Source organism: Dasypus novemcinctus, chromosome 5, assembly GCF_030445035.2.
Source record: "Dasypus novemcinctus isolate mDasNov1 chromosome 5, mDasNov1.1.hap2, whole genome shotgun sequence".
Classification (NCBI taxonomy): domain Eukaryota; kingdom Metazoa; phylum Chordata; class Mammalia; order Cingulata; family Dasypodidae; genus Dasypus; species Dasypus novemcinctus.
Window position 1 is genome coordinate 73,609,783 of NC_080677.1, and position 20,585 is coordinate 73,630,367.

At 37.3% G+C, this 20,585-nt stretch overlaps 2 protein-coding genes across 2 annotated transcripts in view; one reads left to right on the plus strand and one right to left on the minus strand.

The window, feature by feature from the left end:
• Positions 1-20,585, minus strand: part of CD36 (CD36 molecule (CD36 blood group)) — a 323,059-nt gene that overhangs the window by 141,766 nt on the left and 160,708 nt on the right. The gene's annotated exons all lie outside the window — the stretch shown is intronic.
• The window catches only part of GNAT3 (G protein subunit alpha transducin 3), a 60,860-nt gene continuing 59,803 nt past the window's right edge, over positions 19,529-20,585 (plus strand). Inside the window, exon 1 of the mRNA XM_004473384.3 lies at positions 19,529-19,655. Coding sequence (XP_004473441.1) covers positions 19,538-19,655 — 118 coding nt within the window. The 5' untranslated portion in view covers positions 19,529-19,537. The remainder of the gene's footprint in view (positions 19,656-20,585) is intronic.

The window sequence follows — 20,585 nt, forward strand, 5'->3', positions numbered from 1 at the left end:
CAAATTGTATCAAATACTTACCAATCTATCCATTAAACTTATGAGCAGGATTGGGCCTATCTTAAGAATATTGCTTATAAAGGGAGAAGATAAGTGACATAAGCTAGAAGAAAATGGGCACTAGTAGGAGCTGATATATATTATCATTTAACAAAGCACCTAATCTGCATTCCCAGTAAGAACAGTCATTAAAAAAAATTCTGAGAGTAAGACATCTTTTCCACTTATAGGAAATAAGCCAGAGAATGCTAGCATATTAGTTAAGGAAACAGTTCCCCAAGAAATTGGAATAACTGCTAATAACCAAATATTTCAAATGAAACATAAAAATAAGGCCTTGGAATCTGATTAGAATTAATTTAAAACATAAAACCTGAAAAATTGTATTAACTTGCAAACAATTAATAAAATGTTATTAAAGCCTCCTGTGAGAAAGTTTTACATTATCATGAATTCATACATCTAAAAGGAAAACATAGTTTCATGTGAGTTTCTTCTGATGTGGGCTATGGGTGGGAGGCTCTTTGTCTCTTCAGAGATAACCTTAACCTAAGCTGTCTGTCCTGACCTGTGGGTGTGGGATGGTGAGAGGCTGCAGCCCTGCCCTTGGTAACCATGGCAACGACTCCAGTCCCAGGAAACAGTTTATCAATGCAAACTCTATAAACTTTAAATATTCAGGGAAAATGCAAACCAAATGTGCTAAAAGCTTATCTAGAATGTATGAAGTCCATGCTAAAAGCTTACCTAGAATGCGGAAGATATATATGCTAATTCCAACCTATTGAGCACTGAAACAAAGAACGCTTTAACTCTTCCTCTGTATAAAAGGAGCTCAAAATTCTTGTTCGGGGCTCGGGTTTGCAACAGAAAGCTCCCGAGTCTGGCCAGCCATCAATAAACCATTTTTCCTTCTCAAAATCACTCTTGAGTCCTGGCCTTTCTATAAGCAAATAATTGAACCGAGTCCTGGCCTTTCTATAAGCAAATAATTGAACCTAGTATCAAATTCTACAACATTTTTGGGGGCTCTCCCGGGATTGCAAATGAAGGCAAGAGATAGTAGCATTTTGCTGCCCCTTCCAAACCCCCAAGGAAGCTGGAAGGACTCAGGTGAACCCCAAATCTGGGTGCCACTGGATTAAATTTAATCCAGAAAAGATGTGGGCTCCACCGGAATCTTCCCAACAAAAATTGAGGGCAATGGAAGCTCTGAAGAAAAAGATTCTGGGAATGAAAAATAACTCCAAACATGGAAGAAGGTAAGACTCCCCGGGTGAGCACAGTCTGGAGAACCCTAGCTTTAATTGCTAGGGAAGGAGGCTGATCACCTCCGGAGAGAACCCTAGTAGCCCCAGAAAACTGGGGGGAAGCCATTCTCTCTAGGTCTGGAAAAAGGAGAAAAACCAGGAAAAAGCCTGGTGTTTTGGGTTTGTCTAACTGCATGTTAGAGTCTGGTACTGGTCTTATATCCACCAAAGGAGTGGAGGCTTGATTTTAATAGGAAGGGGTGTTTATAGGTTCGAGTCCTAACGTCCAGGAAATTTGTCTGGATTTTAAAAAACTTGGTTACAGGAAAATGGATCCGCTTTTCTAGCGAAGCTTGGTCTGGGTGTAAAGTTAAACAGTGAAAAAGGTCTAGTTGGAATCTTTTGTTATGGTGCTGAATTGCAAATGAATTCACTTTATACCAGATGTTAATGTTAAGTGTTGATAGCCTTCAACACTTCAGGCTGGGAACTTCAGGGTTGTAAGACTACAGAGGGAAAAGAAAAAAAAGGAATGAAATGCCACTTTGAAATCTATGTTTGGCTTTTGTCAGTTGCTGGCACCTAAGAATTCACAGTAAAAAGGTAAAAACGTAGTTTAAAATGGATCTTTAAATGCCAATACTCTCTTGCTGGTAAATTAAATGCATAACTTGCAGAATTTGTTCCATTACTAAGAAAAGGCAGGACTTAACAGAGTTGTTACTAATAAAATTCTTGTAGCTTAATTAATAAAAGTATCCAATTCACCTTAAGGTTAAAAAAATTAATAAAAACTGTAACTAAGAGTTAAAATCATTTATAGATGCATTCATATTATAAAACAGTGGAAAGATAATAACTGAAATAACTGGGTAAATTTAGCCTGAAATTATCATTGTAAGTGTAAATTCTGAACTAACCTTACTTTCGTTTACGGTTACTTCAAGCCTAGCCTCACCCCTTGCCTTTTCCTATGGTTATTTCATAACAGTTCTTCCCCTGTAGTCCAGGGAAAGGCGAACTTGGGGACATCCCTATCTCCTGTCCTACTGGTATTAGTAACCCTGCTTTCTCTCATGAATCCAAGTATAAACTAAATTGCTGCCTGGTGGAATTCTTAGCACTTGGGTTTAAACGACCTCTGGAGTTTTATTATCTCCCAAGGCCTGGGGGAAAAAAGGAAGTCTCCTTCCTTGACTGTCAGTGTTCCTAACAGTGGCAATTCATGAGAGAAACCAGTCTCCCTGAGGCTTCAAATAGCCTTGGTAAATATACATAGAATTAAGTTTGTTGCTTATCAAAATTCTGCTAAATTCAAGGTAAAATATAAAGTTCTGAAACAAAAGAAAATGGTGCTAAAGTATGGGGAACATTTTGGTTACAAGCCATTAGTAAAGAAACAAAATTCTTGTGCAAAACTGCACAGTCATAGTGCAAATTAAGAAAAGTTTCAGGAGTCTTTGAAATGTTTTGCAGTCACACTTATTTTATTAAAAAAAGAAGTTTTAAGTAACTAAAGTTATGTTTTTGTGTCAAACTATTCATGTCTGCCTATTTGCTCAAATTGTTGAGGTTAAATATGCAGTTATAAAGTAATATGTATTTCTGGAACCCAAATTAAACTAGAGAAGAAAGACTGTAGATATGCTCTCTTAAATAAAGTAAATTTCTTTGGTTAGTAATTGTAATTTAATAAGTTTATTTAAATGTAAGGTAACTAGTCAATGTGGTTGTAGTCAATTATAAAGAGTTTGGAAAACATCTTCCAAACTGAAAATGTTTAAATAGTTCTAGTTATAGAAGTCATTGTTAACTAAAAACTTGGATTGGTATTGGTTGCAAAGAATAACTTCGTGGTAATAAAACCTGTCTGAAGGCCACTGCAAGGTGCATATTTAAGTAAATGGTAATAAAAAGTTATCTTGATTCTATTGGGACTCTACTGTTTTCATTTTAACAGTGAAAAATAGTTTTTTTCCTCTATTACTAAAGTGAAATACCTATTATTTCAATAGCAAAATTGTATAAGTAAACAGTCATTTGGTATATGTGTTGCATTAAATTGTTTAAAATATATATAAAAACAAGGAATAAACTTTAACATTGTCAAATTCTTTCGTGCATTCAAACCAGACCTTGAATGTATTACAGGTTGCCTCTCCATGTGATTTATTGGCTAGGCTGGTCACTGACCCCTCGATTAGAAATATTTGCTATATCAGCCTCTGGTTCTGCTCCTGAAATCGATGGAAACTATGTTGCAGTTTCAAGCTCCTGCAGCAGCCAGTGATGACTCCCTACAGCCAAGTGTACAATGGATATCGCCTCCAGACTGGTACTGTTCCATAGTGCCAGATAGGACTATGCACCAGGCTGGAAGAATACTGGAAACTCTCTAGAATCAATGATGCTGCGACTTGCTCACTGTGTGAAGAACATGCTAAGTGGAGTCATGATACCAGGATACTATAAGTAAAACTTAAACATGGCCTGCTCCCATGGAGAGATAATATGTAAAGTATTACAAACCTGAAACTTAAAACTAATAATTGCAACTAAGAATCTTTATGCATTAAGTAATATATCAATTGTTATTAAAGTGCTGTACTTTTATCCTGTACTAAATATATGCCTAATAATTATAACGTTATCTTTTCTATTCTAGATCAGGTACAAAAGTATATTAGACATGTTAAATTCCTGGTAACTTTATTTTCTAAATAATTAATAAACATGTCTATAAAATAAGGCTATGTTCTTAGCAAGGCTCAGCCAACTTACTATTCTATGTACTCTACTGTGTAGCAAAAATGAGGCTTGCTTGCTAATAATGGGTCACCTATTAAACAGTAAAAATTACCAGAAATTGTACTTATTAAAAACAAAATGTAAAAACTTTATTCTGTAGTTTTGATACACTCCCACAGCTAAAAACTAAGAAAATTTCCATCTTAGTGCACTAATCCTGAATGGAACCAAATGTCCAAAAGTTGCCAGTTCACCAGGAGCATCTAACAGAACACGAGTGCCAATTATTAAACAGCCTGAAATGCGTCTTCAAAACAAAGCTAAGTATCTATTGCAATTTCTCTCTAAAAATACCTTAGAGAAAAAAAAAAAATATATATATATATATATACTGTTCCCACCAGCTTTTAAAAAGGGGTGCCATCTTTATAAGCAACTAAGCTTGTGTACCTCTGTAATACAATGTCCTCTTTTAAAAGCAGGTGTTCCAAAATTTTAAAAAGTTTGTTTCTTTCAGAATGAACATCTTATTAACCATACGAAAACTTCATCCAGCTTCATACAGAATGCCAAATCCAACTTCCTCCAGTTAAAATAAGAGTTTTACACCTTGTTAGGCAATGACTACAGCCCATGGCCAGCAGGAAGCAGTTACAGAAAAGAGATCATCTCCCTTCAGCACCCCTTTAAGATTAAAGGTATAAATTCTTTAAGGGTAAAACAAAATTAATAGATGGATCTGGAGCCTAACTGGAAATCCACATGAGTGCTGGTGGCCCCAGGATGACTGCAGGAGGGCCCCCGCCCCAGGATTCTGCTGTCCAGAATGAAAACTTCTAAACGTCTAAAAACAAAGTCCTGGATGCTACACTAAAAATTGATAAGTAAAGTAATCAATCAAAACAACAAACAGCCATCCACCTCATAGCTCCAACAATAATTATGCCAAAGTTTAGCAAGTTAAGCTTTGCAATAAGGGGGAAAATGATGTGGGCTATGGGTGGAAGGCTCTTTGTCTCTTCAGAGATAACCTTAACCTAAGCTGTCTGTCCTGACTTGTGGGTGTGGGATGGTGAGAGGCTGCAGCCCTGCCCTTGGTAACCATGGCAATGACTCCAATCCCAGGAAACAGTTTATCAATGCAAACTCTATAAACTTTAAATATTCAGGGAAAATGCAAACTAAATGTGCTAAAAGCTTATCTAGAATGTATGAAGTCCATACTAAAAGTTTACCTAGAATGTGGAAGATATATATGCTAATTCAAACCTATTGAGCACAGAAACAAAGAACGCTTTAGCTCTTCCTCTGTATAAAAGGAACTCAAAATTCTTGTTCGGGGCTCAGGTTTGCAACAGAAAGCTCCCGAGTCCGGCCGGCCATCAATAAACCATTTTTCCTTCTCAAAATCACTCTTGAGTCCTGGCCTTTCTGTACGCAAATAATTGAACCTAGTAATCAATTCTACGACACTTCCACCATATTATTGGAATCTAAGAACAAAAAATCACTCTTCTAAAAAAATGCTCATATTATTCATAAGACAATTTTCTGACTTTCAAAGGAAAATGTCATTAACAGTAATAGTTTTAACAATATTAAATATTCTTAAACATTCACTTATAAATTTTTGCTCACATAGGTGCACATAAATGTATCTGTTCTACAGGTGGTGATAAAAACTATTATCTTCATGTAATTGTACTGGAATATTTAAAAAATTCATTTTTAATAATTTTACTTGTTAAACATTCACCAAGACTCCACCCTCAGAATTCTGTTCTCCTCATTACATGAATACTCTCTGACTAATCACATCTGTATCCATACTCCAAAAAATAGTTCCCAATATCTAACTATAGCTTACAAACTTACTAACTTGCTGAGCGCTCGTGATCACTCTCTTCTATTTCTCTCTCTCTCTGTCTCTCTCTCTCTCTTTCACACACACAGACACACACACGAACACTTCTTTCCACCAGCTGTAATCCCTCTGCTGTTACTACCACCATTAGTGGCCTTGGCTTAGCCAATGTTAGCCTAAGCGGATTCCCACTTCCAAGGAAGGTGGAGAATCTGCCACTGGAACAGTGATCAGTTAAACTACTTTTGCCCTAGGTCAATGTTTTAGAAAGAAGCATTTTCTCTTCCTCTCTGTTTTCTAATCATATTTTTCCTTAATATTTGAGTAGTGAGCAATAAAGGGTTAGGACTGAAGTATGGGCCAAGAACAAATAGGTAAGAGGCTGTTGGGACTGTTTTGTTTTTATAACTTATGTCCTGTTACAGCCAGGCATGGGGTCCGTGTTCTATATCCAGGGAACTACATTAGCTTGGTGGTGTGGGGGACTCCCTAGTAATTAAGGAAATAAGGGGATTTTTCTTGACTTTGTTCTGTGTGGATATAGACCTTTGGGATTACTGAAAAGGGAAGTGAGATATGCATTGAGGGTCCTAAATTGCATCCATATATCAAACTCTTTCACAAGCCCTAAATGTCCAAAGTGGAATTAATCATATCCACCAACTCCCCAGTGTTCTTCACTCTGTACTTCACATCTTACTAAATGTCATTCCTATCCATCAGTCTCCCAACCTGGAAGTGTGCCTCTCACTTACTGTCCATTTCCAATCTGTCACTAAAGTCCAAAGGGAGGACAATAAAATATCAGAGTGGAATCTCCATTTAACCCACAATGATCATATAGTGTGAACAAAAAACAAAGCATTATTTGAGGTCACTGAGATTGAGCCATTGTTACTGCAGTCTAACCTGCTCTGTGTTGACCAATATATCCCTGAAATTCTATTATAACAATATCTTCATAAGAAAAAAGTAATTTCCAAAAATGTCCACAGTTTACTACTATGTCTATTTTTTTTTTATTTATTTTTTTTCTCTTTAAAAAAAAATGACATGCATTTTATTAAAATCCACAGCATCTATGAATTCAACATGACAAATTTTTACAGATATGTGCACCTGTGTAATTACCACTTAATTCAATATATGGAAATTTTAATTTCTCCAGAAGTTTGCCTTGTATCTCTTTTTTTTTTTTTTTTTTGAAGATAAAGATGGGACCAGGGGACTCAACAGCTTCTGGAATGGAGAGCCTCGACCCTTACTACTATGTCTATTTACATTCAAAACAATAATTTGATTCTATCAAGTAAAAGAATATTTATTTCAACATAGAAATTACTCATTCTTTCAACAAATTTTTTTTTTAGTGATATTTTGCTTTTTTTTTTTTTAAGATTTATTTATTTAACTCCCCCCTCCCCCCCCTCCCCCCCCCCCCCCCCCCCCCCGTTGTCTGTTCTCTGTGTCTATTTGCTGCGTCTTGTTTCTTTGTCCGCTTCTGTTGTCCTCAGCGGCAGGGGAAGTATGGGCGGCGCCATTCCTGGGCAGGCTGCACTTTCTTTCACGCTGGGCGGCTCTCCTTACGGGGCGTACTCCTTGCGTGTGGGGCTCCCCTATGTGGGGGACACCCCTGCGTGGCAGGGCACTCCTTGCGCACATCAGCACTGCGCGTGGGCCAGCTCCACACGGATCAAGGAGGTCCGGGGTTTGAACCGCGGACCTCCCATGTGGTAGACGGATGCCCTAACCACTGGGCCAAGTCTGTTTCCCTCTTTCAACAAATTTTTAATTCCTACTGTTAAAAGAACTCTAACTTGACAAAGTTACAAAATGGTTACAAAATGGCTCCTAGCAAAGACGATGCACAAGGTGAACAAGCTACATTGATACAATTAGACTTCAGGAATGCTTCGCTTGGAGAAAGAGGAGAAATTGACTATAAGTTTCAATCAAGTTTCCTTCTGCCTTAATGTTCCAGTAAGACCCTAGAACAGAATTCACCTGATAACCACCATTTCTCTTCTTCCTTTGGACTGTAAATTCTCAGTGCCCCTTAGGTGCTTGGGAGCTTCTGCTTTTACTTGGTGTTGCCCAGTTCACAATTTGTTATACTGTTAATGTTCTCTTCTTTCTATTTGCAGTAGCAATTCTTTGGACACTACCATAGGTCAGGCACTGTCAAGAGCTGAGCCTATAATAGTAAGTAATACTTAGCATCTTCCTTTGTTCTTCTGGAGAACAAATTTGAGGATTTTAAAATGAAATTTCTCAGTTTTACATACTATTAATAGGACACACTGAGAGTAGTTGGGGAGAATATAGGAGAATACCAGACCTAGTCTAGAGTAGGAGAAACGTTCTTTTATACTTGTTTTTTAAGAGAACAAGACATCTGAGTTAACACTTGAAAGACTAGAAGGAGCTATCCAGATTGGAAGAGTTTAAGACAGTTAGGAGATTCAAGACACAGAGCAAACAGTTTGTGCAAAGTCATAGAGTCCAGAGAAAGAATGGCATATCTGTGGGGCTAAAGTGCTTAGTGTGACTGGAATGGGAGTGGGGTGGCAGGAAAAGTGCCTGGGGCATTAAGCAAGAGCTTGATGAGGAAGGAGCCTGAACACTGTAGTAAGGCAAACTGCTGCTTGTTGAATCAATTAGCCAAGCCAAAAGCAACCATTTTTTAACCTGGCAGCCCGAGTGTGTGTGAGTGTGTGTGTGTGTGTGTTCTTCCCCAAAAGTAATATGTGGCTGAACGTTTTACAGCTTTTATATGTTATTTCTCGCCAATGACTTACTTGGAATAACTGTGAACCCAGGCAAGACTGTGGGTTGTGGCTCTATTGTTCTTAGAGAGCATCAGAGGTGAAGGAAGATGATTTGATTAGTGATAGTGAAAAATAGGTCAGTTAGGTTCAGGAACAAATGAACTGTAAGAAAACCACTCCACAGTTAAATGGGTGTTCACTGTTGTCATTTGTGGCCGCAGTTTGTTCATTCTGTCCAATTTCTCCCATTTGGTTTTATCCCCTTTGGTATGTTTCTCATACTTTTATGTCCTCATGGCTGTCTGCATTTCTTTCTACAAAGACCTGTTATTACAAAGTGATCATCAGCTCATTCACTGTGGAGACGAAAGAATAACAACATCAATCACTGTGATTTCTGGTAATAGGACATTCGATAAAAAATATATCCAAAGTTATTTAAAATTTTATATTTCTGGATACCTTTAATATTTTATGGAGGAGATGGCAATTCTTTGAACAAGCAACATTTAAATATTCTGTCTTCAAAATGAGTATAAATTGCAAATACATATGAAGTCTAGGGAAATCCCTGCATATTAAAGAATGCTTTCCATAAACAAATACAAATATGCTTTAAATGAAGAGGAACTATTTCTTTTAGCTAATGGGCACCAATTAACATGCTATTAATATAATCCAGGAAAGGAACAAGTGTCTGAATAAAGGGAATAGAAATAAGAGTGAAAAAGACTCATAGGTTTGTGAGAAATTTCAGAGTTAAAAATGAGACAGTGTTTCCTTGGATGTGGGAATGAAGTTAGAGTAATTGACTACAATGTCTTAAGTGACTGAATTGAAGATATTGTCACTCAGCACATGAAATACAGTATGGAAAACAGGTTTGCTGGAGGTGGTGATGGTGGGGTTTAGACATACTTAGCTTGGGGTGTACTATGGGTGTAGTTCCCTGGGAACTGTGAAATAGTGACTAGAGTGAAGGAAGGCTATTAGGGCATGCTCTCAGAATCACATCAAGAAGTGAAAATAGTAGGCTTAGGCAAAAAGGGAAGCTGGACTTCAATGCAGTTTTAACAGGTCTCAGTCAACCTCACGGGAAGCTCTGGAGGTGAAATAGCCCTTAGTATTTGTCCTGATGTGAGGCACCAGGCACTGGACACGCCAATTCTTGGGAGGTGGGTGAGGCAGCTACTTTCAAGTAAAGGAGATTTCTGGGTAAAATTGACATCTTACAGCCATCAGATGGGAACATTCTAGCAACTGAGGGGTAAGTCCATATTTCTTAAAGGGGAAGTGGGTGTCTCAGCACAGCATCCACAACCAGATGTCTATAGAATATCTTAGTAAACATATCTGTTAGGTCACTCAGGTTACGCTGTGCTATAGATGTAACCATCACTAGTTAACTAGGCCAGTGTTATCATCACATTGCTTTTGGGCACAGCACAAGGAAGAATACCATTTTTTGAGCAACTACTCTATGCTAGGTACTGTATTAATTTTCTCTCATCTGTTAGTTCATTCACTAATCATAATAGGTAAATTTTAATATCTTCACTTTTAGATAAGAAGACAAATTCAAGGAGACCTATTTGTCCTTTAAATCATGTTGATCATTACAAGAGCTTTGAAAGAATGAAGAGGGGATAGAATAAGTCTGGATTATGGTGGTCTGCTTACTGGGAAAGTTTGGGTGATGTGTGCCATTTGGATAGTGGGAAGTTTTGGGAGGTCTCTGGGTTTTTCCGTAAGAAAGTACCAAGACAAAGAAGAGATAGACTCTGAAAAGGGAAGTAAGATAGTGCAGGTAATGATTTCACCCACTTCACATTAGGCTAACTCTACCTTCAAAGAGATTGGTTTCAGGTCAAATGCAATAGGTTGAGGATTATTTAGTAATATCTGTTGTCCATTCTAGACAAACACCTTGGAGGACTTCAAAGTATTTCTCTTTATTCTGCCAATGGTCCATTACCCATAATGGTTCATTACCCATAATGAAAAGAGGTTGCTGAAGTTAAGAAAATGAGAGGAAATAGGTTGCCTCTCATTTTCTTACTTCTTTTGTATCTGACCCAAATTGTTTGACATTATACTATATAAATCTAATATCCTGAAAGCTAGATATGTGGCTACCTATTTTACATAGCATTTATTTTCTGCTTAAATTGAATATTACCCTGGTATTCTGGAAATATATCAGATTCCTGATGACAATTCACATAAAAGCAACTTTAGGGGAAAAGGCACTGAGAGGAAAAGCATAGTTTATTTTGAGGAACATGGAGAAGTCTCAGTATATTTTGTTTTTTACTGCTTTGAACAGCAAAAAACTTGTGTCAATGTGGTGAGATATGGAGACTAGAAGAGCACACTGGAACCATATAGCTGAGAAACTAGAAAGCCAACCACCACCACCACCCTCCCCCCAAAAGAAAGCCACTGGCAATGTTTGAATGGGGGTTAGTAAAATGTATTTAGCCCTCTTGTAGAGTAAATTAAGAACCCTATTACCATGAAGTAAGAGTTCATCATTGTCTGAACTTGGGAATTTAGGGTTGCTTATTTATAAATCTCACAGACATGTGTCACTTCAGGTCTTGATATCCTTCTCATAATTCTAAAATATCTTCCCCTTTCCAGAGTGAAACAATGGCTTCTCACTTGAGTAAAAGTCCTGAATTTTCATTTTCCAAAGGCCTGTTATGGTACCTTAAAGAGATCCTGCTACATTACCAAATACATTAAATATTAATCATATTATTTTGTATTTTAAGTACATTTTTCCTATTTGCCAATTCTGCTCATTTATACTGTTGTTCCAATTCAGAATAAAAATTCCTTACTACTTCATGATATGACAGTCTCAGAGAAAATTTACTGGTATCATTACTTTTACGTTACAGATGAGTTAACTGATGCTTGGAGGAAATGACTACGATGCATTCACAAAACTAGTGAAGGCAGGATTTTATCCCAAGATTCTCTTACTCCAAAAGATTTGTTCTTTCTCTGCTCTAAATTTGCATTCTGTGTCCCTCTTGCCATTAAGCATTTAGTCTTGCTATATATTTCTCTAGGTAATGCTTCTAGTATTTGTTTATTGTATAAGTGTCACAAAAAGCCCCCAGCTTGTGAGAAGCCCAGAAGAAGGACTCTGTAGCAGATGTAGATGCCAGTGTAAGCAACACTGCCATGTATGACAATTTTTCCAACAGACTCGCTGGTACTAGAACAGGGTTTCTAAACCTTAGCACTATTGACGTTTAGGGCCAGATAATTCTTTGTTTGGGGGAACTGTTTTGTGCACTGTAGAATTTTTAGCAGATGCCACTAGATGCCAGTAGCAGCCCCTTCACATTTTGGTGTGATAACCAAAAGTGTCTCCAGACATTGCCATATATCCCCTGGAGGAAAAATCATCAGTTGAGAACCACTGCGTTAGAGTTATCAGTTGAGAACCACTGTGTTAGAGTTATACACAGTGAGAAAAGATGACTTGTAGGGTTTAAGAAAAGCCACAGTAGGAGAATCATAATAAGGGCCCATAGAAAGCTCAGTTATACAATCTGTAATAGGAATATATACCATTTGAAAATAGCTATTTTCATGTCCTGAACCTTGGGAGAAATGAAGTATCTGACAATAGAATATCCAGTTACTATGTGGCCAGAGGTGCCTATTATGAGCTGGGTTTCATAAGTCCCATCAAGTCATAAAGTTGGGCAGGCTTAACAGTAATTCATTGTTAGGTAGAAGTGGTACAATGTGCATTTGGCCTGCGCAAGGCCAGAAGGGAAAGTAAGCTATCTTAGAAAATGACCCAGAAACTAGTGACTCTCCCTCAGTTCACATTTATAACCAACTAATAAAGTAGGAAAATGTCAAGCTAAGTTCACAGATGGGTCAGCTTTTTATTCACATGCAAACTAAAAATAAACGCTTGTTGAACGCTAGCCCTACGTAAGTGTGGAACTGAAGAGAAACAGGGAGTGCCAACCCTCCCAATGTGTGGTGATCTGGACAGTGCAGGTGGTCATGCACTTTGTGTGGAAAGAGAAATAAGCAGAGGTAAGAGTAAAATGTACTTATGTATAGTTGCAAAAGACCTATCAGTGTTCTAGAAAGAGAAAGATTGGAAGATCAGGGAGAAAGAAAGAAACCTGTTGATAATTTATATTGCATATTAACAGTCACCAATTAATATCCACCATGGGAGCAAATTAGAAAGACTTGGCTAGTCAATATCACCAGATCTCTTTCAGGAGATCCCCAATGTTAACCCAAAGGGCTTAGTAATAGAGTGTCCATAGTGACAGATGGAGGCTACACATGGATCTGACAGTTTGAGCTTTCATTTCCTGAGGCTGATATAGTCATTGTGTGTGCTAGATGCCCAAATTGCCAATGACAGAAATGAAGATTAACCCACTGTTATGGTGATCTCTCCAAGAAAACAACCAGATATTTGTTGGCAAGTTAAGTGCATTTGACTACTACTAATCTGGGAGGGACAGCCATTCATCTTAACTAGAATCAACACATCATCTAAATGGATTTACCTTTCCTGACTGAGAGGCTTAGCCAGTACCACTGTCCAAGGGCATGCAGAATATTTGAGCTACTGGCCCTGAATGCCACATAGCATTTCTTGGAGCAATAGACTCAATTTGCAGAAAAAGAGGGACAGCAGTGAACATATGATCAAGAAATCCACTGGTTCTATTGCATTTTGTACCGCTTAGAAGCTACCAGACTCCTAAATCAACGAAATAGCTGTTTGAAAGTACAGCTGAGCCACCAGAATGAAGATGAAAGTCATTCTCAGTATACCGTATAGACACCCTAAATCAATAAATATTATATGGTTATTGTGTCCCTAAGGTAGAATACATGGGTCTGGGAAGCAAGAGATGGGAATAGAAGAGCCTCTGCTCACCATCTGTTCCAATGACTCACATGGAGAATTTGTACTTCCCATTTTTACAACATTAGATTCTGTGGGTCTAGATGTCCTGGTTTTCACAGGGGAAGAGCTTCCACCATGACCACAATAAGATTCCTATTAAACAATATGCTACAGCTGTCTATTTATCACTATTTGGCACTTCTTCGTGCCAAGAGACTGATAGGCAAGGAAAAGAGTCACTAACCTGGTATGGACAATTGACCCTGGGCATCAGGACAAGGTAGGACAACTGTCACACAATGAAACCAGGCAAGAATATATTTGGCACCCAGGTGATCCTGAGGAATATCTATTGATATTTCCATGATTAATTTTCATAATAAATAACAAGGATTGTAGTCACAGTCTAAGAAAGGTGTGATGGCCAAGGACTTTAAAACACTCAGGGGTAGGAGTCTGGGTTACCGAAGAGTTAAGTCACTACACAAGCAAAAGCATTAGTAAACTGACCAGGTCACACCCTCAAACCCCCAGGGTCCTGGAAAAACCTGGAGAATTGGTCACTTAGGTGCTATTTGAGATTGAGCGGTATCTAGAATAGGTAGCAGAGTTTGAGATGATGAGTAACAGTTGCAGTCTTGAGAACAGGAGCACTGTCAGGGACTATAGTTTGTTCCACTAAACTTCTTATTGTAAGCTTCCCCAGAAAAAAGAACCCTGGGACATTCCCAGATGTGGTGAACATACTGAACTAAGTTAGAGGATCCACATGGTAAGGAGTGGACTGTGGTGAAAACTGCAACCCCTTTCAATATTGAGAGATCTTTCCCCCATATGACAGGTTCCAGCTGAGTACCTGTCCAGAAATTATTCTCATCCAAAAGGATCAGTCACATCCAAATTTATGCTCTCTTCCCAGGGGCAACTCACACACTTAAGTCCGGTACTTAAAGGGGTACAATGTTACAGTCTTTTTACCTCATTTTAGTGCAAATCTTAAGGGCCAGCTCAGCACAAGAGATCACCATAGGATTGGCTGAGTTTCCTATTGCAACAGCATTGCAATCCACCTCACCTTCTGCCCATATATTGCTTTCCTCATTCACTTACAAGGTTTGTTCAAAACAACACTTTCCAGTCAATTTCTTGCTGCATTTTCTCATATCAAATTTAGTTTCCAAGGAACCTGATCTTGGGCAACTATACATTTTCAGCAAGGTCTTCCCAGGACATGCTATGTGAAATTCTATTCCGCCATCCCCAACCCACCCCCAAGCTCCTTATTTCCCCTTTCCCAATTTTTTGCCTAGCATTTTTCACCATCTATAATCTATATGCTTTTGATATTAATCTTCTTTATTATCTGTTAGACCCACACATGACACAAACACACTCACTAGAAATTGAGCTTTATAAAGGTAGGCATCTTTGACTATTTTTTTTTTCAACCATTGACTCTCCCACGCCTGGCATACTACAGAAGATTAACTGTTGAATAAACAAATTCCTGCAATTCCTAGGTTAATATTTCACACTTTCAATCATTTGGGAAGAAGGATGCTGCCTTTCCAAGACGGAATGAAAGAACTACCAAACATCATCTATTAGTCAATCACTATTCACAACTTATTTCAATTAGCATGGTTTGTTTTCTATGAACTCTCAGTTTGTAACCTGTAAACAGAAGAGAATGGATATAGGGCTTGGAGACGGAAAAGTGTTCTATATAGTTAATGAGGTAGGACAAACTGAGTGGCAAAAATTTCCTCTCAGGAATTTGGAAAGTAAAGAATCACCCAATGGGTATGTGGTTGTTTGAGTCTTTTGTGGACACCGGAAAATCATGTTCTTAAATTAGTCCATTCCTGTGGGTGTGAACATATTGTGAACCTTTGATCAGAATAGAATCAGTTCAGGGCCTTTTGACTAAATTACCCCAATAAGGTATAGCCCAGGGTGAGAATTAATCCTCTTAATGGCGTCCTACATAAACTGGAATTGGCAGAAATGCAGAGAGAGATAGATAGAAAGCTTTTAATTAATAGCGAACTATTTGTTTTTGCAGAAAGAAAGTATAATGACCAAGTCCTATTTGAGTAAACTTAGCCTCTTATTATTAGACAGGGTGGACAGGGTCAGAGCAGAGCTTAGTATCAGGAAATCTAAGAAGAATCTGGACTGTAGCTCCTGAGAAATAAGGTTAAGGAAGTTTGTAAGGGAAATGTGGTAAAGAGAAGTGAAGAGCTTCTTAAAAGAAACTGAAAATTTGGGACAAATAGAGTCCCCTTGGGAAACAGCTGTGATTATCTGTCAATTATTTCCAATATTCATTATGCACAATCATATCCTAATCCATAAAGAAAAGTATATAGAGCTGGTGAAGGTAGAACCACTCCCAATGAATAAAAATAAATATTTGTGTTACTTTTTAAGACATAAGGGCTGCTTAATGCTGGCAAGGTAAACCTATTGCACCATCTGAATGTACTAATTTGAAAGAGCAAACTATGGCCTGTTCCCTCAAGATCAAAAAACTGCTCTTGGGAAACCCCAAAAGGCATGAAATCTCTGGAGGAAATACCATGCTCAGGTCTCCCAGAAGTGCAAATTTGAGTACCAGCAGCAAAGGATGTTTAGTTTGCCTCAATTTTCATGGGACTGTACAAGGATAAAGGTCATTGCTAAGGCAGCTAGGACTCAAACCACCCAGGGACCCAATGCCTGCAGTCAACACCTCCTGTAAGATATAGAAACAAAATACAGAATAATGCTGATGACTGCCTGCCTTGACAATTTCCAGCAGGTGCTAAGCCACTGTAGCAACTCATTGAAATTAGCCACATGTAACATCCACAGGGAAAATCCCTCTTGAGGACTGCAGAAGACCAAGTAATGCTGGCAAAAGAGGTCTATCCAAAAAGTAGGTTGAAATCTCAGTGTTCAAAGAAGGTGGCAAATAATTCCATGTCACTTCAAGCTATACATTGAATTATAAATATGAAAATAGTGATTATTCCATCTGTTTAAAGGCTAATATCCCATTGCAAAGATTCCACAGTGACCCTGACCAAAAACAGCAAGAGGAAAAAATACTCCCATCATATGGGCTTGTGGTCTTTAAGTGACTTTTAGAGAGGAGAGTTCACTTTCTGTATTTGATTCACACCCCCTCCCCCCCCTTTTTTTTTTCCTGTACAGGCCATTGCCAAAAGCAGATATCACCATTCCAGCTGATGCTCTAATGCAAGAAAAACAAACAAAAATACGTTTCTTGAAAGTTATTCTTGATATTGTTTCTAAAAGATCATGGCACTCCAACACAATTTTTCTTGTTTACGTGTGTGTTCATGGGTGTGTGCACATGCATGCGTGTTTGCATTTGTGTGTACAAAGCAGTCTAACTCTCTTAGTTGGTCAATACATAGAATTCTAATATGATATTTGTGTTTACTGAATAGCTTTATATTTTTTTCAAGAATAAAAAAAAACACATGGCCATATTGTTCACTGAATAAAAAGCATCTCATTTGTTTCCTTTCCTGTTTTTATCTTCTATTTTTCTCAGCTTTTATGGCAAAGAAAAATGTGTAAATGTTGCACTAACAGTTGCAATTATATATATTGGTACTATTACAGACTAAAACTGAGCTTTTTCACTGCTGGTTTAAGCCACTCTAAAACTGATGTGCCTGAGATAGAACAACCATGACACTGAACTTTGGAAAGCCTAACTACACACTCACCCAAGCAGAGCACTAGGTGGTAGTGGAACACTCTCACCTCAGGAGAGCACAGCAGGTCTATATTTAGCTAAAAGTCACTTACATATTAACCATTTCCTAAGGCTAGTGCCAAACACTGTGGAGGACATTCAAGCTGAGAAGATTTTGTTCCTGCTCTACTAGAATTTTCTGTTTTGATTTTTGCCATTTCCTTAGGTCCACAAAGCCGCATACCTGAGTCAAGCAACATGGACTAATACCCATGTTAACAACTCCAGCTCATTAGTGATGTTGTGCCCGGGGCACCCAGGGGAGAGGACAGAGAAACGAACTTCCTCTGCTCTCTTACTCTCCTCTGCGTCTTGCCCCTAATTACAGACACATCTTGAATTTTAAGTCAACAAGATTTTAATCACTGATGGAAATCAATAACAATAATCTCATAAAGCAGTACCAAACATTCTGGGTTACACTGAAAAGTGAACATTTACCATTTGCATACAATGTAGAAAATGTAAACTTTTCCTTCCTAAAGAGTTGGTCAGTTTTAGTCAGTAACCAATGGAGGAAGTGCCACAGCCAGGGTATGTTCCCATCAAAAAGCTATGGATGGGGTATTTACTTGAATGAAAATTAATTGAAGTATCTTGTTGGTCCAAGATTATAATGGATAAGAATCCTATATATTCAGGCTATTATATATTTTCAACTTAGATGCTAAAGCAATAGGCAAAGAGATCATTTTAATGTGTGTGCTCCCACGTGGCTTTCAGAGTGGACTCTCTCCTCTTGGGTGGGGATAAACTAGGCAGGGCCAATCTCATTCCTTTGGAACAGGCCCTTTGCATTGTAAAAGCAATGTCACATGATTTGCATAAACCATTGCCTACCTGCCTTTCCACAGCTTTATGCTGTCATAACATGGCTGTGAGGGTTGAAATCCACAAAGTTTTGACTATGGTTATGTATCTGCAGCCTACTCTTTTTACGTGAAAAATAAACAAAGCAGGAATGTGTGTTTAACCTGGCGGCCTATTTCCTTGTTGTATACATATGCAAAAACCCACCTGTTCATACTTGGCAATGTGATCCCACAAGAAGAGCAGCACTGACAGGATTCAAGCATTTTCTAGCAGAAAAATCTCAAAATGTACATTGAAAGACTTGTCTGCCACCTCAGGTAACTGTTTAAAAAGAAAGTATTATACCTATTAAGTGCTTTGTGCATCATATAAATAATGGGCAACATAATCTCTGCCTTCAAGCCAGTAGATATTCAAGAAGACATGATATCTAATGGGGTAGTGTGGAACATATATGAGTATTCATTTTTCTTTTAGGAAGAACCGAATTACTCACTATTTCAAAGAACATTGCTTTTTCTTCCCTTGGTACCAAATCAATAAACTTTCTTCCAGCTGACAGCTGTTGCTTAAGACCCCAAGACTTAATGCACTTCCTAAATTAAACACAGCAACACAGCTTCATGTCTATATCAAGTGGGCCTCAATTAACGTTGATGGATTGACTTCCTCACAGGCAGTATAAGCTCACTTTATAGAGAGAGAGCCAATGAGACAAAAATCAATAACTTAACAGCACTATATGGTGAATTCTATGTTTGTGACAATACAGTAAGTGTAAATATAAGAGCAATATTGATTTATTCCCATGTTTCTTTAAAAAAAATTTTTCTTGCAGTTAACTGACAGAAAGTAAGAGATCCCCAATATTAATAACCAAAATTTAGGGATATTATAGTCTTAATCTAAGTGGAGGGAGGCAATAAGATTAGAATAATTGAATATAAATATTGTAATTGTGATATGTTATGAGGAATTTAGGGACTCAAACATTTGAAGAAAAGAGGCAAACATGTTTGATTCATATTCATACTTTTTAAGCAGAGTAACATGGACTGCTGTTAGGGAGAAATATTCTGTTTCAATTGTTCATTGCAGATGATCTTTATTTTACAGATCTTGCCACCATCTATATTATTTCATGTTTTCATTTAAGAAGATATGCAAGTTTTAACTTGAAAGCATAATGAATTTCCTCTTCAGCTTCTATCAGGGTTGTACGATTTAAACCCTTGATCAGGTGACAGGTGAGAAAGCATCTCCTTAGTCAAAGCAGAATTTTAGAGGCTGAGGGAATGGACTGTTGGGTACTTCAGCAGGGCATTGCTCTTACATCCTTTGTCCAAAACAGAGCTGTGCTTCACCTTTGAAAAAGTTTGAACAAATAAACTGACGAGTATCTAACACCACAAGATGGGGAGTGGAATTAGTTCAGAGAGTAAAGAGTCAGCCAAAAGATCAAAGGAACTGGAGAAAAAGCTTCAAGAAGATGCTGAGCGAGATGCAAGAACTGTAAAGTTGCTGTTACTAGGTAATTTTTTCCCCGTTTTATTTTTATTCAATTGTGATATATTTAGTTTTTTCAAAATTTAATTTTAATTGTATTACTATATGAGAGATTTATTATGAAAATGTGTGCAGGAATTCAAATAGACTACCTGCTTTCTATAAATATTTAATAATGTTTTTCTATTTAGTTTTTATTTCTTATCTTTTTTAAGCAGAGGGTCAAATATTTATTAGTTCCATTTCCCGAGGTCAATAATATAATTTACTATCATTAAAAGAAAACATTTACATTATTATATAGTACCCTAATTATTTTCAGCTTTTTCTATTGGAACAATCCTTCAATTACAAATTATAAAGATCAATGGCAGTTTGTTTGAACAGAAATATGTTGAGTTCTTTGACATCGAAGTTAATATATTTATTTATTTGAGATTTTAAAATAAATTGGTTTCAACTTTTAAAAAAGAGTAGTGATAAGGTAATTTTAATTATATTAATTGTATTATTCAGACTCATGAATACTGTCCATGATCTTGTGTATACACTTCAATAATTCCCCATTTATATTCTTTTAGGACATTTATATATTTATTCAGAAGAGGAATCATGTCTCTTCTATCTTTTAATTCTCTAAAATTCAGCACAATATTTTATCACCACTATGAATTCAATTAATGTTCGATGAAACAAACACATTCAAAATAATAAATGAATGTTCAATGAATTGAAAGAATGAAAATAATCTGCATGACACATATTCTTCTATACTGAAAAGTTTAGCATGTAGTGGTCACTGAAAGAAGAAACAATTTGAAATAAAAATAAAGACCTATAAAAAGAAAGAACTTAAATTTAGTCAGTTATGTATTTTCCCTGCTCTTAAACACAAAAAGACTTTGTTTCATTTCAGAACTGTGACTCTTACACACACACACACACACACACACAG